Source organism: Choloepus didactylus, chromosome 4, assembly GCF_015220235.1.
Source record: "Choloepus didactylus isolate mChoDid1 chromosome 4, mChoDid1.pri, whole genome shotgun sequence".
NCBI lineage: Eukaryota > Metazoa > Chordata > Mammalia > Pilosa > Megalonychidae > Choloepus > Choloepus didactylus.
In genome coordinates, this window is record NC_051310.1 from 157523004 (window position 1) to 157550447 (window position 27444).

A 27444-nucleotide genomic window follows, 5' to 3' on the forward strand; every position below is an offset into this window, starting at 1 on the left:
GATGGCCCCCTTAAGGAAAAGCCCACACCCAAGGGGAAACACTGGGTTTTCCTCCAAGCTGATCTCTTCAATTGCACTAGCTGCTGGTGCTGGGTGCCAGGGAACCAAGGCACTAGATTCTGATCCTGCTACTCAAAATGGTGATGGGATCCTGTTGAGGTGTCTTATATCAGGGCTGCTCAACTCCGTATCTCTTTCCCAATCAATTTTTGCATAGCCAGAGTAACCCTCTAGGGAATGGGATTTTAAAGAAATGCAACAACCAAGAAGAAATGGGGAGGAGGGTATCCTGCCACCCTCAGCACAAAACAAAGAATCCTTCTTAATATCTTATGAATACTTTTTCGTATTTCAACTTTACTTCAAAAATGAGTTTTTTATATCCAGAGGGTGCTGAAGTGAGGACCAGTACTGGTGGGTTTGGGGCACAGTGCACAGGGCTGCACCGGGAAGAGGGTAGGTAGGCTCTGGGAGCACCTAATAAGTGGTTTTCAGGGGTTCACATAACAAACTTTCATCCCCCCACCCCACCCCAGGTTAGCTTTTCAATGGGTGGATTATTCAGTCTTTTTAGTAACCTCACTGCTCTTTAGCAACATACCCAAAAGAGTGCCAAGGCTGAGGACATAGAGAAAACTGTCAGTCCATTTTGTTTCCCTTCAAGGGAATAGGGGAGGGAATGGAAGCTACTAGCAGAAAATGAAACATGTCTGATATAATCCCTTGTCATAAAAAATAGTGCGTCTGACTGCAGAGGCTTTTCTTAGCCCAGGGAGGGGATGTGGTCAAGATGCCTGGGTTTAAACCCCATTTCAAGCTGCCCTGACAAATTCCCTGCCCCCTCCCATCTTTGGGCCTATGTCATCTGTCCAGGAACCTGGACCCACTGACCTCTAAAGACAAGCCTTTGCAGGTCTCTGATTCTGTGACCTGGGGGCTACAAGGATCCAAAGGGACCCAAGAGAAACATACATAGGAGTCAGAAGCAAGGGTCAGAGCAAGATTGCAAAGTTGAGGAGTTAGGGCTTATTATGAAGAGAAATGGTGAGCTACATTCATGAAGAGACATAAAGCAACAAGAGGAAAAGCCATGGGACAGGTAGGTGGGACGGGTAGGTGGGCAGGAAGACATCTGAGGTCTGCATGAGAGCAAAAGCCAAGAGTGTTCCTGCTGTGTTGCTTCAAGGACCAAAGTCCCTGATCACAGTAATGGTTTCGCTTATGGCACTTCCCAGCCCATGGCAGACATGTTATATCCCAAATTGCTCCTGTTCATACAATTATCAGCTTTAATAGCAAAGTCCCTGGCACAGTGCCTAACACGTAACAGGATCCCTAAAGATCCTGCCAAACTCCTAGTGTTTCCCACTTCAAGTTGGACTGAACCAGCCCTGGGGGAACAATGGGGGAAACTATCAGCTTAGCACCCATGCCATGAGGCAGTTCAATATGAGAAACTGGTTCTATAACCCTGAGAATAGGGGAGTAGATGAGTCATGGTACTTCTTACAGATTAAGAGTTCAGGAAATAGGATTCTCCTTCCCCAAATCAGAGTGCATTTACCCACTCAGTAATACCAGGGATCCCAGAGAGAGCCCAATCACATATCATCCAGCAATTGTCCTAGCAGGGGACCCTTCCTGCAGAAACTTTGGGAACTGGCCTGTTCAAGGCTGGTGAGGGAGGGAGTCTCACCCACAGGCAAGGAGGGTTAGCTAGGGCCAAGAGAGAATGCCAGTGTATGGGAAGGCAGGAGTTCAAATGGGTTCCCAAGTTCTCTAGCTAGCAGGCGGTGTGGTGCCTGGCTAATCTGGCACAGAGCTCAGCTGTAAAAACAGACCTGGCACAGGAGGCAGCAGAAGCTCCTAGGAGGAGCAGATAAAGCTTGGGGACCTTGGTACTTTGCCTTCTCCAAGCCAGTTCAGGAGACTGGGAGGATGGGAATGCAAAGCATGGTCAGAAACTATCGTTTTTTCCTATTAAGAAATGATACATGGCAAAGTTTTTTATTTTTTATTTTTTGTTTTGAAAGGAAAAAAATATAGCATCATAGTTATGCACATAGGCTCTGGATTCAAGATTTCTTGGGTTCACAATACTAACTCTGCCATTTACTGTGTGACCTTGAGCAAATTACTGAGCTTCTCTAAACCTGTTTCCTCATTTCTAAAACAGGGATAAAGACATTATTCAACTCATAGAGTTGTTCTGAGGATTAGATTAAATAATGCACGCAAAACACTACTAGATTTTAGCAGCTAAGTGTTAAGGAAACATGAGCCATTTCTATTGTTGCTAGAACATAACAGTAACATATACACATAAGGCAGAGATTATTACACAGCGCCTCAACCCAGTCTCCCTCTCTGTTATCCTCCTGTGGGCTCCTCATTGATGGCTAAACAGTTCGTGGCTTGGAGGCTTCCAGTACAGTTTCTTCACTTTGCTGGAACTTTGACCCGAAGGTGATCCACCAGATGCATAAAATTCTTTCTGTATTCTTCTTAAGGTGAAAAGGATGATGTTCAAATGGGCATTTGTTCAAAGAATGACCCGTGTTTCCTCTCTTTTGGCCACCTTTCTTCAAAGAATTAAGGCTTGGGACAGGAGGGACATGGTAACGAGCCCCATACTATTCTGAATGCATGTGTGGGCACATGCACATACACACGCAAACATTCCCTCTCACACGCACTTAGCGATAAGCAAGAGGGGCTCTAGAATTTTTTGAGAAATCAGTAACAGAGAGAAGGGGGTGTGGGGAGCTGGTTACCTGGGAGCTCCTTGCTCATCTGTAGCATCAGGAACAGCTGCTGCTTTTCCCTCTTCTCCCTTCTAGAGGACTTTCAAGAAGCCTGAGAGAGGAAGGTGGTTCAACCATGGTCTTGGAGAAAAGGAAGTAGTTTCTCCACTCCTTCTGGAGGGAGAAGGAATAGCAAAGATCAACAAGAATGAAGGAGGCAAATGGAAATAGAGAAAATGAAGGTAAATAACTATGTTAGAAGGGAAAAAAATGATGAAAAGGGAGAGGGACAAGGAAAGAGAAAAGTAAAGAGCTTAGGAACATGGTAAGAGGAAAGGAAAAACAAGCAACCAGCAGAGGAATCACTCCCAAGTGAAGGTTAAGGAGGAGAGTCAAAAGGCATGAATGAATGGGTAGAAGGAAATAGTCCAGCTTTCATAATTCACTGGCTCAGGCTATGAAGCAGACTGCCACCTCCTGGTGCCATCTAATCTTCAAGTTGCTTTAATTTTTGATTGAAATGTTTTCCATTTCTTCTAAGCCTTTATCCTCAAGAGAGCCCCAACATCGTTTCATCTTTGGGGCTTCCGAGCATCTCCCCAGAGCAGTCCCAGAGCACCCAGTCTGTGTGGACAAGGGGAAGAACCAGGGGCACAGGATGAGCTGTGGATTAGAAGAGGCCTTGGAATACCCTGAGGCGGCAGGCTGTTCCCAGGCTCTGGAACATTTGGGTCAAAACTGGAGGACCCCTACTCAGCCCAGCCAGACGCTCCAGGCTATACTCAGAACTGTAGCACTAGGCTGGAAGACTGTGTCTTCTAATCTAGGCTCTCCTGCTCCCAAACCGTAAAATGTCAACGCAAGGAAACTTAACGAGATCACCTAATCCACAACTAACTCCCCAAGGAAAAAACTAGAGCCCAAAGAGGTGACGTTTACTTGGCGGAAGGCACACAGCTAGTTAGTGATTTCCTTTTCTGTGGCAGAATCAGAATAGGATTCTCTTGATTCACTTTCTCCTGACAAATGGGAGCCATTAAGTGCTTAGAGGTCATTAGAAGGCAATCCAGAAAGATAAGGCTGGTGTTTTCCCGGAAGCCCCTGAGTGTATCAGCCTCTTAGGCACCTCATTATTTGGCTACAAGGACAAGCCCAGAGTTGCTTTGCCTCCATTTAAGCCCCAGGGCTGCCTGGACTCTGGAAGAAGCCCTAACTACTACCTGCCATCACTTCCCAGCCAGTCCACGGAGACTGACGCCAGGAACCATGAGGAGTGACAAAGGATAATGTCATAATGCCAGGGACCAGGAAGCAATGGCCAAATTCCTGGGATTAAGCAAGGCAATTACGGCTGAGTTAAAGCTAGGATGAGCATGGCCTGGGGTACCTGAGGTGACAGTGGAGTGTAAGAAAAAAGAATGAGAGAGCAATCTAAATGACTTCAACTAGGCTGGGCTCTTACTTTACACATACTTCCTAAATCCCAAAGAAGTAACTGAACCTTCTACCGGGTAGACTTGACAAGCCTAGTCACTTTCTCTCCAGCGCCCACTGACAGAAGAGAACGGCACCATCAATCCCGTTCTTTTGGCTTTTTTCTAATTCCTTATACATCCTTTCCGGTCTCCTTTCGCCTATGCCTTGGATTCCTTCTACTCACATCCAACCAGAGTTTTCCAACACAATCTCCCCAAACTACGTTGGTTCTGCCCACGTCTCTTTGATTTCTCCCACCATCCTCGCCCTCCCCGACTCGACTTTTTGGGTGTGCTGCCTGCCAATCTTGGTTTCTCCCATTCCTTCTCGCCAAATCTTCGGGTTTCCCCCACGCCCCCGCCCGCACCCAGGTGCCTTTTTTTTCCTCCGTCGGCCGCCTCTTCTCAGATAAAGTGGATCCAGCCCTGGGGCTCCGGGGCTCCGGCACTGCCTGGGTGCTCGGGCCCACGTAGAGCATAGTCACGGCCGCCGTTGTTGTCCCAGAACTCGAGCCCCGTCACACGGTAGCGCAAGGCGAAAAGCAGGGCGCCCCCAATGGGCGGTGCCGGCAGGCGGAAGGCGAAGCGGTCTGCTCGCGGCGGGTGCGGGGCTGGGCCGGCGTAGGCGGCGGGCGCCTCGCGCTGGCTACGCCATCCGTCGGCGCTCCAGCGCACGCTCACGCGCTTCTCGTAGGCTAGGTCCAGCACGCGCGCGCTCCCGGCCACGCCCAGCGGGCCCGCCTCGGCGCGTTCCAGGCATATACGCTGCGCCTGCAAGCGGGTGGCGAAGCCGGGCTCGCTGGCGGGCTCTAGGGTCGCGCGCGCCTCCTGGAAGAGAGAAGATGGGGGAAGCCAGGGGAGAGACAGGGGGCGGGGTCAGAGCGAGGCACTGGACCAATCAGAAGCCGACTCCGGCTTCCGGGCCGTAGGAATGGGGCCTAGCTTAAGAGTGGTCCTGCTCCGTTCCCTAGTTGGGACCCCCAAAAGAGGCGAGCAAGAGCAAGCCTAGGACTGGGGATAGAGATGGCTGTTCCTTGACAAATCCACTCCCACACGCCCGCCGCTGCTGGATGGGGAAGGTCCCGGGGAGGGGGCGTGCCCCCGCCGCCTACCTGGAGGCCGCGGGCGCGGGGTTGGCACGGCGCAAAGTGACGGAGGGCGTCCCTCTGCAGCTGGACCTGCACGTGGCGGGGCACCCGGGGTATCTCTCCCGGACGGAAGCGGCGCACTGCGGCCAGCTCCAGCCCCAGGGCATCGGCAAAGCGCACTCTCTTGCGGGTGTCAGGGCTGCGGCTGCGGGGTGCCCGAAAACCCCCGCTTCCGGCTGGCGCAGAGCGGGCTCGGCGGCCCCGACTCGGAGCGTGAGATCGGGACCGGGCCCCGAGCCGCGTCCCGCTCTCGCCTGGCTCCTCCTCTGGCTCCTCCTCGAGGCTGGGCCGTTGGCTGCGGTAGTACGCGCGCTCGGTCAGCGCGGCAATGAAGCTCAGGTTGCGGGGGATGTCGGTGCGGAGGGGACGCTCGCGGGACATGGCATCCCCCAGGTCCGGCGGGCGCCCGCAGCGCGGCACACTACCCGCTCCCCCGCCCGCCCCGCGTCCGCACTGATGGCGCAAGGCCGGCTCAGCAGACCCTCGCCATTGCGTACTCTCCTTGCTGTCACCTCAAGAGCCTTAACTTCCCCTTCCTCTGTCTCGTGTCCGAGGCCACCTTCCCACCCTCTGTCCCGCCTTCAGCCCCCAGGGTCTTGGACCATCACCTCCTGCGAGCTCTTTGGTCTGAGCGTGCGCTCAGCGGCGCTCACCCTCCAGCCCTACGGCCTTCGCGTCCCGGGCTCCCGCCCACAGCCGTCTGACAGGTGGCTCCCCATCTGTTTCTGCTGCCGCTACTGCTGCACCAGGGGGCGGGAATTCCACTCTTTCGGTCCCAAGTGAGACCATCCTGCCTTTTCTTAATGTCCTCAACCTCTCCTGCACGGGAATGGTTAACTGTGGGAGGAAAGAGTAACCATTCCTTTCCTTGCTAGGGGAGGTTCAAAACGTTCAGTGGATGACTTTATCTTCAGGGCTAGGCTTCCAGGTTCAGGTTTGGGAGGGGGGTGGCGGTGGGAGCAGAGAACAGAAGTTCAGGTCAGGAAAGCTAGGTAGAGACTTTCAAATAGAAGCTGAGATGTGGTGCTCAAAAGGGTGAGTGGCTGAACCCTGGCCCTTGGAAAGAGTTCTGGTCTGAGAATTGTGGAGAGACCTCACTTGTACTCCACCTCTGGTGCTATTTAGCTTGCTGACCTTGAGCAAGGCACAACTTCTCTGGACCTCAGTTTTCTCCTTTGTAAAAAAAAAATGGGTTTAAAGTTATGATCTCTAACCTGACGGTAAGGCCATTGAGGGCAGGGACTGCATCTGATTCAAAGTCAATCTCGTTACATAGTAGGCCCTCAAATTACTGAGTGAATGAACATACTACAACTCTTGGACCTGGGACTGTTTGGTTTTAGTTCCAGTGGAAGCTTCTTAGACCAAGGAGGGCACAGCTGTTTTTTTCCCTTTTCGTCTTTTTCTACATTAGTGAAAAAAAAAACGTGAAGTGTTTTTTTTTTCCTAATTTTTTCCACTAATCATAGAGCACTTACAATATGCTAGATACTGTTGTAAGAGCTTTACAAATATTAGCCTGTGAACTACAGTCATCTTAAGAGCAGGGAGTATTATTTTGTCTATTTTATAGATGCAAAAATCAAGGCAGGGAGGGGTTATGACCCTTGCCCCAGGGTCACTTAGCTATAATAACTGGGGAGCTGGGAAATTTGGACCCTAGCAGTCTGGCTCTAGAGGCCACTCTCTAATCAACGTAGTTATATAAGGGTAAACCATTTAATGAAAATAGTTAACATCTTCAGAGTATTGAAATGGAGAATCTTAGAGTATAAATGGAATCTCTAGATTTAAACAGCAGATAGTTTAACTGTAAAATCACAAGTGACTGAGTTGTTAATAAACAGTAAGACATGTATTCTATTGTCCAACTCATTCCTGTTTGCAATTTAATTCCTGTTTAGCCAGGACTCATGTTTAAAGCAACAATTGAGTTTTATTTTCTTATTTTACATATACATATAAAATCCATGGACATATTTTCTTTATATCTGAGGGTGTAAAATAATCATATACCAATTTATGTAACAATCAAGCAGTTTAAAACTGTCTTTCTTGCCCTGGTAAAATGTGTGTCATTGAAGAAATAGATGAAGTTCAAGGCCAGCCTGTTTGACATGTGTTTTTCTGTTGAAGGCTCTGTTGCCTTGTCTACAGGTTGAGCTGCTATCCCTTGGCTCTGTAATGTTGGTCTGAGAAGATCCTAGAGGTACAGAACTTTGGACCAGGTTTAAGTTGCATTGGTTCAGCAGCTCTGTTCCCCTGGCTGCTCAGACCGAGATTAAACCTTTCTTCTAAATCACTCTTTATTTCTTAAATAGCTACTGTAGTTATCGTCAAATGACCAGCTGGGACTGTTCAATAACTGGCCAGAGGCATTGAATGATTTGTTCAGTCAACATTTACTGAGGGCCTGTTAGGTGAATAAAACTCAGTTCCTGCTCTCAAGGAGCTTATGAATAAATGACAAACATATTTGGATCTGAGACTTAACAAGCATCTTATGTTCAAGTATGTTTCTTAGAAGAAACTAGGATTCCAAATGAAGGCCTAGAATAGGTTATTCTCTAAAAAAAAGTGTGTGTGTGTGTTGGGGGGGGGGGGGCAGGCAACCTTACTGGACTAATCAGCCCGAGAGCAGGGGAGAAGTCAGGATGGTGGAAGGGATACAGGCAGAAAGAAGTAGAATTGGGTTTGCTCTCAGAAAAGAGGAGGGACCTGAGTTTGGACCTGTGAATGGTGTGAATTCAGACTGTGAGAACTGCATTGAATACCTAAAGAGAAGATGTGACCTTGAAGCAATATAGTTGTCAAAATTAAGATCATAAGTTTTTAGGTTACACGGAATTAGGGTGAGTCCCAGTTTCTCCACTTATCAGTATGTGGCTCTGGGCAAATTAACTTCTCCAAGCTCAATTTCCTCATCCATAGAACGAGGATAAAACAGCATAGGGATTGGTGTAAGGATAAAATATCATGAATGTAAAGAAAGCGTTTAGCACCTTATTAGTCCTCAAAATGTGTTAGTTGTTACTACTATTGTTACAGAAAAGACCTTGCTTCTCCAGTGACCGTGGAAATGGATGGGAATACCAAGCCCTGGACTGGAAGTAGAAGCAAAGGAAACCAGCAGGAAAGCAGGAGAACTGAGTTGCCTCTTTCTGACCTTTGTTTGGGGCTCCCTCCTAATGGGGCCGAAGGAAGTGCAGGCCACAAGAGGTTGCATGGTGATTGAGGCCACTGTGAAACCAGCTGCCCCCCACCCCCACCCCACCCCAGCCCCCATGAAGAGGGCCAGGTCAAATGCCCTTGAATGCTCTGGGGTAGATCAGCCATGGCCAGACTCCCTCACCCCCGTGAACTGCCCTTAGCTCCTTGGCTGTGGGTGCACATACAGTGCTGTGGGGTGCCTTGTGTGTGCAGGGTTGGGGCAGGGAGAGAAAGCGAATACCCAGAGACAAGATATCTGGAGGAGAAATTCTTTTGAAGCTTGGGGTGGGGCAGGGTGCAGAACAGGGGTATGTGGTGCTGTGACATTAAAAAATAACCTAGATCTCCATTATCACAGGAAAAAGTGAGTTGCTGAACAATATTTACCGTATGATTTAGTTTATGTGATAAAAATCTAATATTTTGTGTGTATGTATAAACACATACATATATACATTCATATACACACACATATATGCCTATATACATGGTCGCCACATATCCAAAAGGATAAAAAAAACATCAACCTTAACATTGGCAACCTCCAGGGAAGGGAGGTAGGTGGGGAGGGAGTGAAGTTGAGGACTTGTACTAATTGCTCTATACCTCTATATTGTTTGACTTTTCTTAATAAGAATGAGTTCATGTGTTGGGTAAAAAAAATAAAATAAAATCAGATTACAAAAAAGAGGAAAATGAAGAAAAGAAATGTTACCTGCATGAACTGCTTGTGATCCAAGTTTTGGCTCCCGGATTCCTAGCCAGAGCCCCAACCTATGGGAAGACCACTTGATTAAAGCCCTGGAGAAAAGCGGATGGAAAGGTTTGGTGACTATCTACTAGTTCCTCAAGCACCTGGCAGGCAGTTCCCAGCATAATGGCAACTGCTCCTCTTTTCCAGGCACCCCCTCCAGGGCTGGGAAAGTTCAACAAGTACATGAGGCATCAGAGACCTTCGGGAAATGCTGACTTGGCTCTGAGATTTCCCGAGGCCTGGCACACTTCCCTGGGTAGCCCTGAGGCTTAGGAGCCCAGCCCGGCCCACGGTGCCCTCTCCACCCGGTTCTCCCTGGATGCAACAGCCCTCTGGCTCTTCCCGAGTTGTGGCCCTTCCCAGGCCTGCGTCCCAGCCCCGCCCCTCTCTCTGGACGCATCTCTGGGCCCCATCATCACCCGGCGCCGGGCCCTCCCTCCTGCCCCCCCTTTCTCCTCCCTCTTTCCTTCCCTCCCTTCCTCCCTCTCTCCCTCCCTCCCAGCTCCTGCACCAGGAAACGGCCTGGATCCCGGCCGCGGCCTGACCCGTGAGATCCCTAACCTGGCCAGCGGGCGGGGTTGGAGACAGGCTGAGGGTGGGGGGTAAGGGAGGAGCTGGGCCTTTGGCTGCACTGGGGGGCAGCTGGGAGTGGAGAGGATGTCGGCAGGAAGCCCTTGGCTTTGGGTTTCCCGGGAGAACAGTCACTAAACATGGATTCGGCCACACAGCTGGTAGAACGTTGGGGGCAGGGGCCCGGTCCCAGGGGCTGCAACCCCAGCCCTTCTTAGGCCAGACCCTGATAGCTGGCCTTCCCTGCCTAGTTCTGATTTCCCCCTCACCTTCCCAGGGCTCCACGCTGGCCTGGCCGGGAGGATGAAAGGCCCCAGCTGGGGGCTCCTTGCCATCAGCGCTGGGTCCTAAGAGCTGCCATCCAGGCTGGGTGAGTGTCCCCCTCCTTTCTCAGTCTTAAGCAACCCTTTGCTTCGCCCACCTTTTTTCTTCAGCCCTTGTCTCCTCCCCATCTTGCGCCTGTGCCAACACCTTCACATCTTGCCTCTGGAGAGGTCCTAAGCACCTTCCTTTAGCCCAAAAACTGCATGAAGAGGAGGTTTGTAGAGCTCTCATAAAGCTGGTGTTGTCTTATTCTGGAAAGAATCTGAAGTATTACCATTTAATTTGGCTTATTACAAATTTGATTGCGGGCCCTCATGCTCAGACGCCTTGCCATGACTTAATTCCCTTGTTCTTGCACCTCCTAGCCCAGTGATCTCTAGGTATTCCCTCCCACCCCCATCCTGTCTCACTGGGTGGCCGAGCCTGAGATGTCCCGTGGGGGTCCCTATCCATATACTCATGCCAGTCTTTCATCCCTGACTCTTGCAGCCGCCCGGATGGCGACCCCGGCCTCGGCCCCAGACACACGGGCTTTGGTGGCAGACTTTGTAGGCTACAAGTTGAGGCAGAAGGGTTATGTCTGTGGAGCTGGCCCCGGGGAGAGCCCCGCAGCTGACCCACTGCACCAAGCCATGCGGGCTGCGGGAGATGAGTTTGAGACCCGCTTCCGGCGCACCTTCTCCGATCTGGCAGCTCAGCTGCATGTGACCCCTGGCTCTGCCCAGCAGCGCTTCACCCAGGTCTCTGACGAGCTCTTCCAAGGAGGTCCCAACTGGGGACGCCTTGTGGCCTTCTTTGTCTTTGGGGCCGCGCTGTGTGCTGAGAGTGTCAACAAGGAGATGGAGCCTCTGGTGGGACAAGTGCAGGAGTGGATGGTGGCCTACCTGGAGACACGGCTGGCTGACTGGATCCACAGCAGTGGGGGCTGGGTAAGAAGCTTCTCAGTTGCTGCTCTGCACATCCCTATGCAAAGCTGGTCTCCTGGGGGAAGGTGGGAGCTCTGATTGGAGGCTGGGGAGAGCTGTGCTGGGAATGAGGCATGAGAACTGAGTCCCCCTGTTTGGGTGGAATCAAACACCCTGGCACCACACTGGACTCTGCACTCCAGGGCTGCCATGCAGTACTCACTGGATGGGCTCATGGTCCAAGGCAGAGGACAGACTACACAGTCCCACAGAGAGCCTGCAGGTGTCAGGCGAGGCATCCTGTTGCCAGGAGCTTTGTACACCTGAGCACACAGATGGCACAGGGAAGACCGGGGATGGAGAAGTGGTTGGGCAAGACTTGGTGAAGGATGCCAGCTCTGAGCAGAATTTTTGACCAAGTAAGGATGGGGGGCACTTGAGGCCAATAGGGCAAATGAGCCAAGTGCTCATGGGGGAGCGCCCATGGGGGTATCAGAGGGGCTTGCAGCCAGCAGAGCTTTGGCCAGAAAGGAGCTGGGTGTGTGGGGATGCTCACAGTGGCTGGAACTGGAACTCTTCCTCTCCTTTTTTTTTCCATTCTTTCCTCTCCTGATATCCCTTTCTCCTTCTTTCTCTCCTACTTCCCTTCTCTCCCACAGGCGGAGTTCACAGCTCTATACGGGGACGGGGCCCTGGAGGAGGCGCGGCGTCTGCGGGAGGGGAACTGGGCATCAGTGAGGACAGTGCTGACGGGGGCCGTGGCACTGGGGGCCCTGGTAACTGTAGGGGCCTTTTTTGCTAGCAAGTGAAAAAGTCCAGGGCCAGGTGGGGCTAGGTGTGACTGGGGGCCAGGAGAGCAGTAACAGAACAGAGAAATGTCCTTGGAAGAAGTGGGGTGAATAGAAGGGCATCGAATGGGAATGGGCAGGGGAAGTTGAGGGTGTGAGGGAGCTGAGTGAAGCAGGTGGGTGAAAAGTGAGCTGGAGACACTGGGGAATGAACGTACTGGGAAGGTCGGAGGGCCAGGAGATGGTCACATTCCAGGGTTGGGGGGAGGTGGGAGGGATCATGCCTATAGGTGTGGGCACACAGAACTGCACCTGGACGGTGGTTTGCAGCCCTAAGGAAGGTATACTTGCATACGAGGTTGCCTCACCATTGGATGAGTGGGATTTGGGGAGGACACAGAAGGCACATCCCTTTGGAATGGAAGTTCAGGGTTCTCAGGCGATAGGGAGAGGTGGCTGTGACAGTGGGCTGCTTGGATACACGTGTGCATGTGCACGTGTGCTCATGTGCATGCTGGGCTGCTTGTCTAATCTGGTGTTGGTGGTATTCTTCAAGGAGAAAACATTCCTTCTTGCAGTGGCAAGAACAAGGGCAGTTCTTGGCCCTTCCTCCCAGTCCTCTCCTTCCCCCTCCTTTTGTCCTGATGTCTCAAGGCTGAGGGAGAAACATTGTATCCAGGCGGAGGGCTTTGGGCACTTCTCTGCAGAAAGTAGTTGGCAGAGCTTTGGAGAAAAGAGCAGTTCTGCAGCTGGCCTTGTTTCTTCATCACTCCCTTCCTTGTGCATTGTGCACTTGCTGCTGCCTCCTGGGCTCTGACGGAAAGGCAGGGCTGCGGAGCCTGGGCGGGTGGAGGCCTGGGTAGCCGGACCTGCCTGCCACCCTCCTCTCCCACTGGGGCACAACGGTGCCTAGACGTGTTCCCGGTCTCTGGGACTTCTGAACCCAAACTTAAACACTAAATTGGGGCTCTAACTAATTTTCCTTTGGAGTATGTGGACATAAACGCTGATCTAGGATACAGTCTGGGTCCTGCACTGTGTCTCAGTGAGACTGAGTCTTGATGCTTTGAGAGAAACATTCCCACCTCTGAACCCCACGAGTGTGAGGGTGGCATGTCCTCTGTGTGTGGTGGGCTTTGGTGCTGCTCTATCAGGGACTGGGTGTGTCTGGGTTCTAGAGTACCTACCATGACCTAGAAGCATTTATATTTTCTTTGAAGCCACGCTGTTTGCAGGGGTGTTATTTGTCTGTACCTCAGAGTCTGAGGATGTTAACTATAGAGCTCACAGTCCTCTAGAAAAGATTCCAATTAAACAGCCTTTTCTTCTGAGGAAGAAATTGTTCCTCCAGATGCATGCCCTGAGCCAGACGTCACTGCTGCACTTTCCAAGGTGCTAAAATTGCTGCTCTCCAATGCTGACTTCAGACACGTAGTGCTCTAGAACCCTGCCCTCAACCCCGGGCACTGATCAGCTTAGCTAGAACATGGTTGGTTCTTCTTGGAGCAGATTTTCACTTGGTCCCAGAATGTGGCAACACAGTTGTACTCACTAGACTGTGGGACCAAAATTGGCCTCAGGTGTTTAGCCCAGACTTTTGCTTTTGAGGGAGGGCTGCACTTTCTAATGGTATTTATAGGGGAAGCGGTGACTGCATGTGCCACTTGCTCTGCCGTGAGTATGCTGTTACCAGAAACTCAGAGCAGGTCTGTGGCAGGCAGCTAGGGTGGGGTGGGGTCTCTGACTTGCTCAGGACAAACTAAGCCAGTGGTTTTCAAACTGCTTGGCAGAGCCCCAGTGTTTCCTAGGGGTTGCCTCAGGAGTCCTTGGGGAGATGAGATGGGGGGCCGAGCAGGCTGGGCTACTTGCCCTCAAGCAGAATAGCTCCCCTTGTAGCTGTCTTATGTATCGGGGTTCAGGGTAAGAGTTTCTTTGAATTAAGGGGTCTGCTGCTGGAAAAAGTTGGAAAACCACTGACTGTATTTCCCCAGGTTTGGAGCAGACTTTTCAGCCTCCCTCTACAACTGGACACCCATCGCTGATAGCTCTCCTGGGGGCCTTTAGCAGTGGTGCAGCAGGGAGCACAGTCAGGTTGCCAGGATGCCCCTGCTCTGAGGCCTTCCCACCTGGGTGGAAGGAGAGGCTGTTTTCTGAAAAGGGTAAAGAGCTTGGTCTGGATTCCAAAAGCATAGCTTGGATGGGACCACAGGGGGCAGTTTTGACCTGTCCTGCCCTTCTCAGCTTGAGGGACAATGGAAACCCCAGAGACTCTTTTGTCAGGGAAAACTAGGGACTCTCTTCTAGAGCCATATAGTTCCTTGGGATTATCTTGGCCAAGAAGGCTGAGTATGGCTCCCAATTTTTAAATCCATTTCATTTTTTTTTAAATAAGGGAAATAAATGTAATTGCCATTTTTCAAAGATTAAATAGGTGGAGAGGGTGTTTTTTGCTCTCCAGAGCCCAATGGGACAAATAGGGACTTTGCTTAGGCCAAGGAAGGAGCGGAAGTAGGGCAACTAGGTCCTGTGATTATTAATCCCACTCCCCACTTATTCTAGGGCATACTCTATTTTACTTTTTTAAATCATAAAAACTGCAGAAGAACAGATTTGGTTAGTTTAGAAGAAAAGAAGAAAGCTCTATAAATATAAATATATATTCCTGTATTTTTATTTAATAATTTATAAATATCAAGTTCATTTGACTTTTATTTTTGTGTAACATGTAATGGTCATATTAAAAAATAAATAAATAAAGCCCAGAAGTTTAATGAGAAGGACTGAGGAGGGTTTGTGACTTCTATACTGTGTAGCCTGGGTCAGGACATTCCCTGATTCAGTCATCTCTTCATGACCTTTTTAAGGGCAAAAATTAGAGTAATAGGGATTTGGGAAAGTGTTGAGATAAATTAAAAAAAAAAAAAAAAAAAAATCAGAGTCCCTCCCCACCTCTCCTGGTCAAATGCCCAAAGTCAAGCACTCTGTCTATGCCAATCCAAGCCTTACTTAAAAGGGTTTATGTATCTTGGTACTTTGGGACTGCCACAAGCAAAAGCCAATACAAATCTAACAAAACCTACCAAAAACCTTTGTGTGATAGTAATCAAATCCTGAATTGTGGTTTGCCCTCTAATTAGACGTATATTATAATGAGCATTTCTCCCCAGATACTCTGCTGCCTACTTTAGACTTAAAATAGGTCTAGCCAAAATGGAGCTCCTGCTTCCTTTCCTGGTCCCCTGAGACATTTGGTTTCAGCCATTTTAATGCAACTGCTAAATTGGAATGGGCTCTCTAGGAATAAGTCAGTCCATCCTTTGGCATCTGTAGTTCTAGGACCACATCAAAATCATGGCTGACGGAGTGGTGATCCTAATTTTAGGATCATTACTCAAGTGGGAATTTCTAATCTTTCTATAATCCGGTGCAGTACATTAGTATTTGGGTTTATGTGTTAAATCACAGTGAGAAATATAACTCCTAAGAGGAATCCAGTGTTGCTTTTCCATTCTCTCTTTGGAAAAAAATATCTACAGGGGAAGCCATATTAAAATCAGAGAGTGGCTTGGTGAACATGAAATTAGGGGAAAGGGAATTAGATGCTCTTAATAGTTAATGTCATCAAGCTGGTGCATTTATTTCCACTGCAGTGCAGTTGGTTAAATGATTGATTGACTTACATTTGCCTCATTCCAAAAATCATTTGTAACATCTTAATACACAAAAGACAAAACAGTAGGAAAATACAGATTTTTTTAGAAGTAGCGGTGAAGGGAAAATTGAAATGTTACAGTAAGATGACACCAAAAAGGAAATTAATGCACAGAAAAGCATTCTATACGGAGTATTCCCAAATACTAAAGCTAGGCTATGAATTCAGCTCTGAGCTTCTTGGCAGCTAAAGCAAATCAGAAAAGACAATGAGGTTCATGTTCCTTTTAAGATTTATAAAAGCCCATCAGTTACTAAAGAGGAACAAAAAGTTCTGTGGCTCTTTTGAGAAGAGACTGAGTGATATAGTGGACCACACTCTACCACATCTAACAACAAATACGATGTTTCTTGTAGAAACAGCAGATGGGGAATTCGATGGGTCCTACACTTGTTCTCTCAGGCTCATCACAATTGAGTCTAAATATACTGCTCTGCGATGGTCTGGCTTGATAAGGGGTTAAATTTTAGACCATCTAAATAGACAAATGGAGTGCATGTCCTACACACAGTTCTCCAGAAATGTTATTTCTCCAAATGACTTTTTCATGAAAAGTTGAGCAACATTTAGTTACAATTCCTGGCAAATGGGTAGATTGTAGATATTCTGTGCTATTACTTAAGAGCAGATCCTTTGGAAACTTTAAAAGCACTGCCTTAAATGTGGATACAAGCAGGATATAAAGAAACAACATTTTAAAAAATCAACGAGGTAGCATAATATAATGGAATATATATTGTTTACAAAAAATTCAGTTTATATACATATTCAGTTTATGTAGAAAATATTCAAGCATCTTCTGTGTGCTAAGCGCAGTTCTAGGTGCTGGGGTGGAACACTGAACAGACACACAAATTTCGGCCCTCATGCTGCTTACATTCTAGTAAGAAAGACAAACACAAAATAAATAAATTTCATAATATGCTAGAAGGTGGTAAGTGCAATGGAGAAAAATAACTCATCAAAGGGGTTTGGGAAGGTGTGTATATAGATTTCAATCTTAAAGTGTGGTCAGGGAAGGCTTCGTTGCTAAGGCCTTATTACTCTGGAGTAAAGCCGTGAAAAATAATGTTGGAAAAATATATTGGCATGGAAAGATGCTTCTGTATCTTATTGGGTAAAAAAGAAAATAGATTAGGAAACAACATATACAGTATGATCCCATTTTTACTAAAATTATGGTGTGCCTCTATATATTTGTCTTATCGAAAAAAATCCAGGAAGGGTATATGCCAGAATGTCATTAGGTATTATGCCTGTAGTGGGTTTCATGGGTAATTTTATTTTGTTCTTTTTTCTTATCAATTTTTTTTTCTGATATTTTTTGATAATGAACATGTACTTCTGAGACAGTATATTTAAAAAATTATTCAGGTACAAAGTTTTTAAAAATTAACCAAGCAAAATGGCACTTAAGCAGCCCAACAGAAGCTCCTTCTCATTTAATGGCTACCCCACCTCCATGGATGGGCAGATCTAGGAATTAAGGTAGGTAGAGCTAGACTTTGCATTAGAAGATAATTGAGTCTGCTCCAAAATAGAAAAAAGTAAATTCTAAAAATTCCAAGGTTCTATAACAGTACTGTCCAATAGAGAAATAATGCAAGCCACATATGTAGTTGTACATTTTTTTACAGTAAAAAAAAAAGCAAAAAGAAACTGGTAAAACTAATTTTAATAATATATTCTATTTAACACAATCTATCAAAAATATTATCATCTCAGTACATCATTAATATTAAACAATTGTTAATAAGGTATTTTGCATTCTTTTTTTCATACCAAGTCTTAGAATTCTAGTGTGTATTTTGCACTTGCAGTCAGTCCATCTCATTTCAGACTAGCCATATATCAAGCTCTCAATATTGGCTACTATATTAAACAATGTAGTTCTATATCATAGAGAATCATTATAGTCTGTAAAAATTTCAAAGCAGGAGTTAAAAACAAGGATGAAATACTAAGATGTCATAAATTTATGTTGTCTCGTGAGAAAACTTTTCCCTTCTGGACAGAACTAGAGATACCTGACCCAGTTTTACAGTTTAAATTCTCTTCTCATCAACACAGACCATGTTAATAGATGGTTAACATATTTTTTCCCCCTCTTCTGGGGCACATCAATGGAGTTCCAGTTTTTCCAAAACTCCATGGCCATCTATGTATAGGTTATTACTTAAGGAGAACTATACTCATAATGGGTAAATCTCACAGCATTATATATAACTTTTAAAAAATTCATTCTCAGAGGGAAACATTTCTGATGTTTTCTATGTTATTAACAGGCAAGATATTAAATAAATCCTTCATTAGTAAGGATCATTTCTTCAGTTAGCATTTATTAAGCACACAGTGGTAGGCAATGAGAATACAAATATAATTATGTTGGTGTTCCTGCCTTCTGTGGTTTACAGTCTAATAGGGAAGAATCTTTCTTTATAAGTCTCCATTCAAATTCTTAAATGTGAGCATTTCTTTGTAAAATTAATATGCTTACCTGGAAGTTGGAGTGATTTTTAAATAAATAAATAAAAATTATTATTGTGGAAAGATCATACAACATAGAAAATTGTAAAGGAGAAAATCAGTCATAACCCTCATACCAGAGAAAACCACTGTTAACATTTTGGCATATTTCTTTCCAGTCTTATCTGTGCTTCTATTGTATGATCATACTGTACATACAATTTTGTATATGGCAATTCTGCTTACCATGATATCACAAGCATTTTTCCTTGTCATTAAAAACATTTTGAAAGCATAATGACTAGATAAAATTATATCAAATGTGTGTACTATAGTTTTCTTGCAAGTCCACATTGAACATTTAACTTGTTTACATTTTTTCACTTTGATGAACACCTTCACTCACAAATGTTTTTTCACTTTTTATATTACTTCTTCAGAACAGATTATAAGAGAATTTTTGGGTTAAGGGTATCAACATTTAAAAAGCTTTGGGTTCATATTGCTGATGTACCTTTTTTTCCTCCTATGATGTTTTTCAAAAAAATCATATATACATAGCTATAATCATATTTTATATACTATTTTACATTTTACCACTTTGGCCTAACAAAAATATTTTTTGTATGTTATCACACACCATCTGTAGACCTTTTAATAGGTACATAATAATCTTTGATTGGATGTAATCATGGTTTACTTAAACGTTATTTGTTGCTGGAATTTAGTCTTTTTCCAATTTTCAGTATTACACATAATATGACTTTTGTGTATTAAAACAGACCATATAGTAGTTATGATCTGAGCTTTGAAAGCTCGCTTTGAATTCTCTGCTCACTTCTATTTAGCTTCATGATTGGACAAGATACTTCTCTTCTTTAAAGCCTCTTTCTTCTTCTCTAAAAAAGAATATAGTTTTGGAAATATCTATTACATAGGGTTGTTTCAGAATTCAAAGAGATAATATATTAAGGAGCCTAGTGCGATGCCTGTTACATAATCAAATGTTCAACAAAAATAGGATTCAAAGGCATTTTTAAAAAAAATCACATTTCCTATTGTTAGCTTGATTAGTTTAAGTAATGTACCAATAAAACACCCAGGTCTTGATTAGGTTAAGTTCAATATAAAAGACCTTTCTTCCAGCAAAATTGCAGTCGTTTAGAGCTTGTCTGCAGTGCTCAACTTCAGTCCTCTCAGATTGCTGATGGATGACGAGGTAATTTTAAGCATTTTAAGCAACTGTGATTCTGCCTCAAGTCCCCCAGATGCTGAGGTAAGGATTTGTGAGAAAAGGTGGGGGTGAAGGGGAGAGTGGGGCATAGTGATAAGCTTTTGGATTTTGTTCGCTAATAGGGAGCTCTTCTCCCAGTTGTCCTGCTCCCAACCTCGCACGTCTCTGGGATTGTTTAACGTTTCGGTGGGTTCAGGCGAATACAACTCTCAAACGGTGCTTGGTCTGGCTATAAAAATCTTTTGCAAACTTAGCAACCAGCACTGCGGTTCCTTTTTAATAAATATGTAGACTCACTACGAAAATGTGGCCACTCTGCCTTCAGGGCTAGGCGTCGTTGAGAACTCGGGGGCGCAGCAGTAGGATGGGAATTTGCCTGGAGAACTCCCTCCTAAGTCTGAAGGAGGGCTTGGGGCCAGGAAAGCGCTGAAAATGAAGGGTGGCACCCAGACCCCCAATTAATGCATCCTTCAGTCGATATTTATTGGGCACTTAAACTGGTGCTAGGCAGGGTACCACCCGGTGGAGATGCAAATATAAACAGGATCCAGTCCCTGATCTCCAGGTCCTCACAGCATAGGAAACGCAAAACAACTAAACACAGTGGAGGTAGGGCCCTCTTGTCGTGGGAGAGTGGTGGAAGGCTTCCTGGGAGCGATGATGCTGGTGTTTGCTGTGGGTCTGAAGGCAAGGCTGTAAAGAGGCCCAGACCAGGGTGCAGGTACACCCACTGGGACGAGGAGTGTGCAAACATCTGCGAAGTGACTGGGTTCTGAGGGTCTCTAAGGCCACTGTAAGGAGTGGAGACTACCTGGCCAGCTGGGTCTGGTAGTGGTGTGGGTTGCAGGGATGACACTCGAAGTCGAGAGACCCGTTGGGGACTGTCGCAAACAGTCCAGGCAAGACAGGATGGAACTAGGGCAGGGGGGTTGGAAAGAAGGTCTAGGCAGGAGGCAGAACTGACAGGACTTGTGACTAGTAGCTCCGGAGTTCCTCCCTGCTTCATGGTTTGGGAGACCTAGTGAATGATAGTTGCCAATAACCTGAATGGGAAAAGTAAGCTCCTTCCTGAAATGCTCCATTCAGGAGCTTTACTTTTAGCAATATCCCAATTACTGGTACTTCCTGGTTAGGAGACTAGCTTCCAGAAACAGCCGCCGTGTTTCCGGCCTCTGCCTTCCAACAGCTGACTAATTGGCAACCAGTAGAATCAAGATGGCGTCTCCCTCGGTCTAGGTCATGTGACGTCGGGTTTCCCTTACTTTAAGGCAGGCAGTCCGTTTGGGGTCAAGGTTCGCCTAACAGGTAGCGGGTGTCAGCCCTTCAAATTTCACAACCCAATGACATCTGAGACCAGGACACTGCGGTGGGGCGATCGGGAGATTGGTGCGTTCCACCTCTCCTAGCCAAGGGCCAATCACGGAGCGTCGTACACTCCGCGGACCCTCCGGTAGGCGGGGGAGAAGCAGGAAGGTCGTCACAGCGTGGCGGTATTGTTACCTAAGGACTTGAGAGAGGGTGGGACGTATGTTGATTGACAGGCAGATTTCTACAGGAATTAGAGAATTCGGCGTAGTACCCCCGCCTTAGAGGTGGGGTCTTATTTGATTGCCAAGTAATATTCCCCAATGGACTCCTAGCTGGTAGTGATGGGCAGGCTGCTTGACTAATGAATCCTCAGCGTGGCCGGTGCAGCTCTCCAATCGCCGGGCGGCGGGCCCCAGTCTGAGCGGCGATGGCGGCGGCGGCGGCGGCGGCAGCAGCAGCGGGGGCTGCGGGCGGTCGGGGCTCCGGGCCGGGGCGGCGGCGCCATCTTGTGCCCGGGGCCGGTGGGGAGGCCGGGGAGGGGGCCCCGGGGGGCGCAGGGGACTACGGGAACGGCCTGGAGTCTGAGGAACTGGAGCCTGGAGAGCTGCTGCTGGAGCCCGAGCCGGAGCCCGAGCCTGAAGAGGAGGCGCCCCGGCCCCGCGCCCCCCCGGGAGCTCCGGGTCCTGGGCCTGGCTCGGGAGCCCCCGGCAGCCAGGAGGAGGAGGAGGAGCCGGGACTGGTCGAGGGTGACCCGGGGGACGGCGCCATTGAGGACCCGGTGAGGGAAGGAGGGCGAGCGAGCGGACTGGCTACTGACCGGCTGGGTCACCGGAGGCCCAGAACTCGGGCGAGCGGGAGGCAGGCGGGGGGTGGGGATAGGGGTGGGCGGGGAATAACGTGGCTGGGGCCGGGCCGGGGAAGGCTCCTCCACCGCCATAGGGGCCCTGCGGGGTTGATTCCGGCATCATGGGTGCTTAGCGTTGCTCTAGAGAAGGTAGCTTGGTTTTCTTTTCATCACGACCCCCGCGTGGGGCGAGGAAAATGGCGAGCATAGCTGGGGCCGCGCGCTTACGGAGAGCAGGGTATAGCTCCTGCTTTGGTTCCTCTTAAGCTTTTCTCCATACCCATCTCCACTCATTGTAGGAGCTGGAAGCGATCAAAGCTCGAGTCAGAGAGATGGAGGAAGAAGCTGAGAAGCTAAAGGAGCTGCAGAACGAGGTAGAGAAGCAGATGAATATGAGTCCACCTCCAGGCAATGGTGAGTAACTGGCGGTTGCACGCAGAGCCCGGGTCCTGGGTTGGAAGGAGGTAGGGAACACGCGGGATATGGCATTGGGTGCTGGGGGTCTTGGAGCTGCTTGTCTGAGCAATTAATGGGCGGGTGCCGCGGTTATAGTCCAGTGTGTGTTCCTCTGACCTTTGTGAAACAGAGCTTATGTTTGGGTGGCGGTGGTCTTCTGCTTTCCTTTGTTCTTTTTATAAATGTGTTGCTCTTTGTTCTTAGTTCATCTCAGTTCTTCTTTGTGGAGGTTGCCAGCTGGTATTTGACCTTCAAGTCAAATACTTCTGTTTTCAGCTGCGGACCCTTTAGTTAGTAGAAGTTCTAAGTGATCGCTGCTCAGTTGTAGGGGGGCTTCCCCTTTGTAATCTGGAAATGTAGAATCGCAGCCTTTTTAATTTCTTCAGCGGCTCTTCAATAGGGATTTGATTTGGAGGGTGGTGGTGGTGGTGGTATTTCTTCTTTGATTTTTAAGAATCTGCTTATTTATTCTTAATCAAAAATTTAGTGGCCATCCATTACATTTTAGGCACTGTTCTGGGTAATGGGAACAGACTCAAATCTTTGCCTTCAGTGAGCTTACATTCTAATAGTGGTAGAGGGGTGGAGGTGCATATATTGGTAGAGGAGAAAAGAAATGTGTTTTCTAATTGTCTTTTTTCAAAGCTGGCCCAGTGATCATGTCTATTGAAGAGAAGATGGAGGCTGATGCTCGTTCCATTTATGTTGGCAATGTATGTTTTAGGGCCCTGATGGTGGTGGGGGGCGGGGAGAGCTCTAATTTGAAGGAGTTATATAATGGGAGTCTTTTGAAAGGAGCATATCCAGGGTAGGGGGTGAGAGGAGATAAAAGTTAATGATCAGCAGGGCCTCTGGGGTTGGAAAAAAGGGGATTAGTTCCTTAGAGAAACACATTTGATATGCCTCAGTATATGTATGGCCCCAACCTGAAGGTGAGGCAGGGTGCCTGTTAAGATGGGAATTGGAATTTGCCCAGTACCTGTGAAACATTCTCTGTCCTTTACCCTCCTCAGGTGGACTATGGTGCAACAGCAGAAGAGCTAGAAGCACACTTTCATGGCTGTGGTTCAGTCAACCGTGTTACTATACTCTGTGACAAATTCAGTGGCCATCCCAAAGGGTAAGATCATTTTAATCAGTGTAAAAATAGATGTTGAACAGTAGGTCACTTGCTGTTAAAGCTAGTGGTCTTTGTCTTAAGTGTAAACATACTGTGCCTAAAGAAAGCACATTAGTCCAGCAAGCTGCTATTTACAACTTCAAAGAGATAAAGTGACAATATTCTTTTCAGGTTTGCATATATTGAGTTCTCAGACAAAGAGTCAGTGAGGACCTCCCTGGCCTTAGATGAGTCCCTTTTTAGAGGAAGACAAATCAAGGTAAGCCCCATGTATAATGCTGTTCTGGTTCTGTGGACACTTGGCAGGTTGACTGTCTCTAAGGCTTTCTGTTGTACATCCCTTACTCTCAGGTGATCCCCAAACGAACCAATAGACCAGGCATCAGCACAACAGACCGGGGTTTCCCAAGAGCTCGTTACCGTGCCAGGACCACCAACTACAACAATTCCCGCTCTCGGTTCTACAGTGGTTTCAGCAGCAGGCCCCGGGGTCGTGTCTACAGGTCAGGATAGATGGGCTGCTCTTCTCTCCCCGCCTCCCATGAGCCCTGTATGCTTACTTCTGTCCTGATCTGAGGAACTTCCCTCCCTTCCCCTCCCCTTGGTCTCCAGGGACTTGGTCTCCTGCCTGTGCAGGGTGAGGAAGGTAGTTGGGAAGGCCAGTCTCATCCTTTCCGGAGCAGGAGCTGTGGTGTTAGGGGCTGGATCTCTCCACTGTTGTGAGGGGCTGGTTTACACAAAAGGCTGGGAAGAACAGGGCCTCAGAAATGAAAGCACTGCTTGGACATTGGCTACTTTTCCCAAAGTTCAGGAGAGGTTGAAGTTTGAACCTCCCTTGGAAGAAAACCAGTGCCTAGTTTCATTCTCCCCTAACAGCCGTGTGGGAGGATACTGAAATACTTACTCTAACTGAGCCAGTCTTTTGCAAGGTCAACTTTCTCACTGGGTATAATGTGGTGCTTGCGACATTGCTTTACTTCAGTCTATTTACATTTAAATTGACGGGTTAGGCATATAGACCTGACTTTTCTCATAAGAGCTGCCTATTTGCTTCCACGAGTTAGGGAGGATCGATGAGGGCCCAGGGTATAGAGGTGTGGAGAACTGAAAATGGGATAAACAATAGGTCCGTTTTTCCTCTGGCCCCTGTTATCTCCAATGCATTGCTTTATTTATTCTTATTTGGCAAAGTATTTTAACCCCCATCCCATATGCCAGGTGCTATTTGTTTCTGGGATTGTGGGGGTCGGTTTTAGGACATTTGAAAACAATTTCCCCTTCCCTTCACATTAACTGGGGCAAGGGCCCGTGGGGAGGGGCTTGAACCGAATTATCCAGTGATCGTGTTAACACCCAACTCTCCTTCTTTCTTCCAGGGGCCGGGCTAGAGCGACATCATGGTATTCCCCTTACTAAAAAAGTGTGTATTAGGAGGAGAGAGAGGAAAAAAAGAGGAAAGAAGGAAAAAAAAAAAAAGAATTAAAAAAAAAAAAAAAAAAAGAAAAACAGAAGATGACCTTGATGGAAAAAAAAATATTTTTTAAAAAAAGATATACTGTGGAAGGGGGGAGAATCCCTTAACTAACTGCTGAGGAGGGACCTGCTTTGGGGAGTAGGGGAAGGCCCGGGGAGTGGGGCAGAGGGCTGCTCATTCACTCTGGGGATTCGCCATGGACACGTCTCAACTGCGCAAGCTGCTCCCCATGTTTTCCTGTCCCACTTCACCCCCTTGGGGGCTGCTCAAGGGTAGGTGAGCATGGGTGGTAGGAGGGTTTTTTTTTTACCCAGGGCTCTGGAAGGACACCAAACTGTTCTGCTTGTTACCTTCCCTTCATCTTCTCCCTGCCTTTCACAGTCCCCTCCTGCCAGCTTCCTGTCCTGCCAGGTCTACCACCCACCCCACCCCTCTTTGGGCTCCCTGCCCCTCCAGATTGCCTGGTGATCTATTTTGTTTCCTTTTGTGTTTCTTTTTCTGTTTTGAGTGTCTTTCTTTGCAGGTTTCTGTAGCCGGAAGATCTCCGTTCCGCTCCAGGCGGCTCCAGTGTAAATTTCCCTTCCCCTGGGGAAATGCACTACCTTGTTTTGGGGGGTCTGGGGTGTTTTTTTGTTTTTTGTTTTGTTTTGTTTTTTCCTTTGCCTTTTTTTCCCTTTTATTTGGAGGGAATGGGAGGAAGTGGGAGCGGGGAAGTGGGAGGTGGATTTTGTTTATTATTATTTTTTTTTAGCTCATTTCCAAAGGGTGGGAGTTCTTTTTTTTTTTTTTTTTTTTTTTTTTTTTTTAAATATGTGTCATGAATAAAGTTGTTTTTGAAAATAAAAATTGTTCGGCTATTTTGGTGTAAAGATTATTTATGTCTTCCTGTTCTCTCTTAGATCCCAGATGGCTGTTAATTCTACTTTGTGGAAGTACTGGTGTTATGGATGGGAAGTTTCTACTTGTGAATTAAAGAGTAGGAGTTAAATTACAGCTAGCAGGAGTATTATGTGTTTAGTTGAGGATGATGGACTTTCTGGATAGCATGTATCCCTTTGACATTTGAGAGATAAATGAGCCTGGAAAAATAAAAGACTGGCCAGAGTAGAATGACCTAATAGTATTGTGTGTGTGCTTCTGATATAATTTACCTGCAAATCCATAACAGCAGCACTACATTCTTAGATCAGGATTTAGGTAACCTCTCTTGTGTTTCCTACCTGGGGAATGTAAGATTAAAAAAACAAAGAAATGTTAAGATTACAAACCATGTAGCTAAGACAGAATTGCAAAGCTTATGTTTTCTCTCCAGCAATGCAATGACCACTAGTATGTTTATCTAAGTGATTTTGGATCATTGGCTAGTGTTCTGCTAATTAGTATATCACATCTGACTTTCCATTGTTTTAGTATCCTTATGTTTAGTATCTTAGTCACGTTAACCTAATGCCTCCACTTTGTGTTCGATTGTCAGATTGGTCTTCAAATCCTTGGATTCTGTGGTGTTCCTCAGCTTAAGCCTGCATAGATTTAGCCACAGGATTTTTTAATCTAACTCAGTATTGGCCATGAATATTTCACCCTCGAGTATGGTCCGCTTGCCGTTGCCTTCTCTTTTCAGGATGTTCATGATTGCTTCTGACCTTGGGGCCCTTTTCATCAAAAATCTTAGGCTAAAGAGATGATGGTTTTATACCCATGGAGCCTTAACACTTCTCAAGTCGTGTTGTATTCTGAGCTTGGGGTATAGTGTTCACTACCACTTACTTGAATATTTAGTCTTTTTACCGGGCTGCTCCCTATCTGTATGATTATTTAGGCATTTGAGGTATGTATACACATATCTTCTAATTAGATTCAGCTGGAATAAAGTCTGGTAATCTGAGGGTGGAGACTGCTGCAGGGCCTAATGATTAGCAAGAGGCTGGATAACGTGCTCGCTATTAACTTCGCTGGGGGAGTGAGACAATTCTAAGTTGGCTGGATGCTGCTAATGCAGAGAAGGTTTCACCTCTCCACCAGGGGGCACTAAATCCCTATCTAACATGGGTAGACTCTTGCTGGGTGAATGTCAGATTTTGACCCTTCTCTGGTCTTAATTTTATGTATTCAGTCAGTTCTACTTATGAAATATCCAATCTCCTTCGTTCCTACTTTGCTTGAGCAAATCCTTATCTTCATTTGCAGGGGGCTCCTGGCAGATGTCGTCTGCGAACTGTTGACCTTGCCAGAACCACCCCTATGCTACTGCCCGAGTTAAGCTTTCTTTGCTTTTATGGTTAAAATGAGTAGCCTCTCAAATATTGATCAAATTTTAAAATGTCTTTCAGCCCTGCGAATTTCCCATGGCTCTTCCCCCTTCTTTATGCCCACTGGCAATCATTGATTCAAACAGACATTGAGTTCTAGGTGCTAGAACATGTTACAGAGAAAGGAGTCACTTACTAAAGGAACTTTAATTTTGCTAAGAAAGGTGTCAATTTGCTACATCTCTGACTTGCGTCCCACCAAAAAGCCGCTCTGATTTTTTCAAAAATTAGATAAAGGTCACATACTTTAAAATTCACCCGTTTAAAGTGTATCATTCCGTGGTTCATTATATTCACAGACTTGTGCAGCCATCACCACTACCTAATTGTGATGGTTAGGTTCATGTGTCAACTTCGCACGGTAATGGTGCCCGGTTGTTTGCCAGGCAAGTACTGGCCTGACTGTTACTGTGAGAACATTTTGTAAACTTAAATCATCAGTAAGTTGATTGCATCTACAACCGAGGAGATTGCCTTCAACAATGAGAGATGTCTCATCCAATCAGTTGAAGGCTTTAAAAGGAGAAGTGATGATTTCAGCATTCAAAAGAGAGAATTTCCATCTCTACTTCAGCCAGCCAGCTTCTGGCGAATTCATCAAAA

At 47.0% G+C, this 27444-nt stretch overlaps 2 protein-coding genes across 9 annotated transcripts; one reads left to right on the forward strand and one right to left on the reverse strand.

Moving 5' to 3' along the window:
* Positions 1–1999: 1999 nt before the first annotated feature.
* PPP1R3E (protein phosphatase 1 regulatory subunit 3E) lies at positions 2000–9575 on the reverse strand. 5 transcript variants are annotated; one of them, XR_005216514.1, is made up of 4 exons: positions 5332–6047; positions 4588–5047; positions 2775–2918; positions 2000–2501 (listed from the first exon to the last, which is right to left on the reverse strand). XR_005216514.1 is itself a non-coding variant. In XM_037834564.1 (3 exons), exons 1-2 carry the CDS (start codon positions 5746–5748, stop codon positions 4625–4627), a joined length of 840 nt encoding a protein of 279 aa, XP_037690492.1. In that variant the 5' UTR covers positions 5749–6048; the 3' UTR covers positions 2000–2918; positions 4596–4624. The 5 variants fall into 5 exon arrangements, 2 of the variants coding, with proteins under 2 accessions (XP_037690492.1, XP_037690491.1); XR_005216513.1 differs by having other exon boundaries at positions 2000–2504; XM_037834564.1 differs by having other exon boundaries at positions 2000–2918; positions 4596–5047; positions 5332–6048.
* A 166-nt stretch (positions 9576–9741) lies between these two features.
* Positions 9742–25645, forward strand: LOC119532313 (polyadenylate-binding protein 2). Of its 4 annotated transcripts, none has more exons than XM_037834562.1 (10): positions 9742–9878; positions 10179–10271; positions 10715–11154; positions 11790–11906; positions 21782–21896; positions 22584–22651; positions 22952–23058; positions 23230–23317; positions 23410–23561; positions 24435–24516. In XM_037834562.1, exons 3-10 carry the CDS (start codon positions 10723–10725, stop codon positions 24472–24474), a joined length of 1119 nt encoding a protein of 372 aa, XP_037690490.1. In that variant the 5' UTR covers positions 9742–9878; positions 10179–10271; positions 10715–10722; the 3' UTR covers positions 24475–24516. The 4 variants fall into 4 exon arrangements, 3 of the variants coding, with proteins under 3 accessions (XP_037690490.1, XP_037690488.1, XP_037690489.1); XR_005216512.1 differs by lacking the exon at positions 11790–11906 and adding an exon at positions 25432–25645 and having other exon boundaries at positions 9751–9878; positions 24435–25101; XM_037834560.1 differs by lacking the exons at positions 9742–9878; positions 10179–10271; positions 10715–11154; positions 11790–11906 and adding an exon at positions 21051–21416.
* Positions 25646–27444: the final 1799 nt, after the last annotated feature.

Coding starts and splice junctions, on each gene's coding strand:
- LOC119532313 (XM_037834562.1), top strand. CDS start 10,723: ATGGCGACCCCGGCCTCGGCCCCAGACACACGGGCTTTGGTGGCAGAC. Junction 11,155..11,789: donor TCCACAGCAGTGGGGGCTGG/GTAAGAAGCTTC, acceptor TCTCTCCCACAG/GCGGAGTTCACAGCTCTATA. Junction 11,907..21,781: donor CCGTGGCACTGGGGGCCCTG/GTAACTGTAGGG, acceptor CACTCATTGTAG/GAGCTGGAAGCGATCAAAGC.
- PPP1R3E (XM_037834564.1), bottom strand. CDS start 5,748: ATGTCCCGCGAGCGTCCCCTCCGCACCGACATCCCCCGCAACCTGAGC. Junction 5,048..5,331: donor CCCGCGCCCGCGGCCTCCAG/GTAGGCGGCGGG, acceptor TCTCTCTTCCAG/GAGGCGCGCGCGACCCTAGA.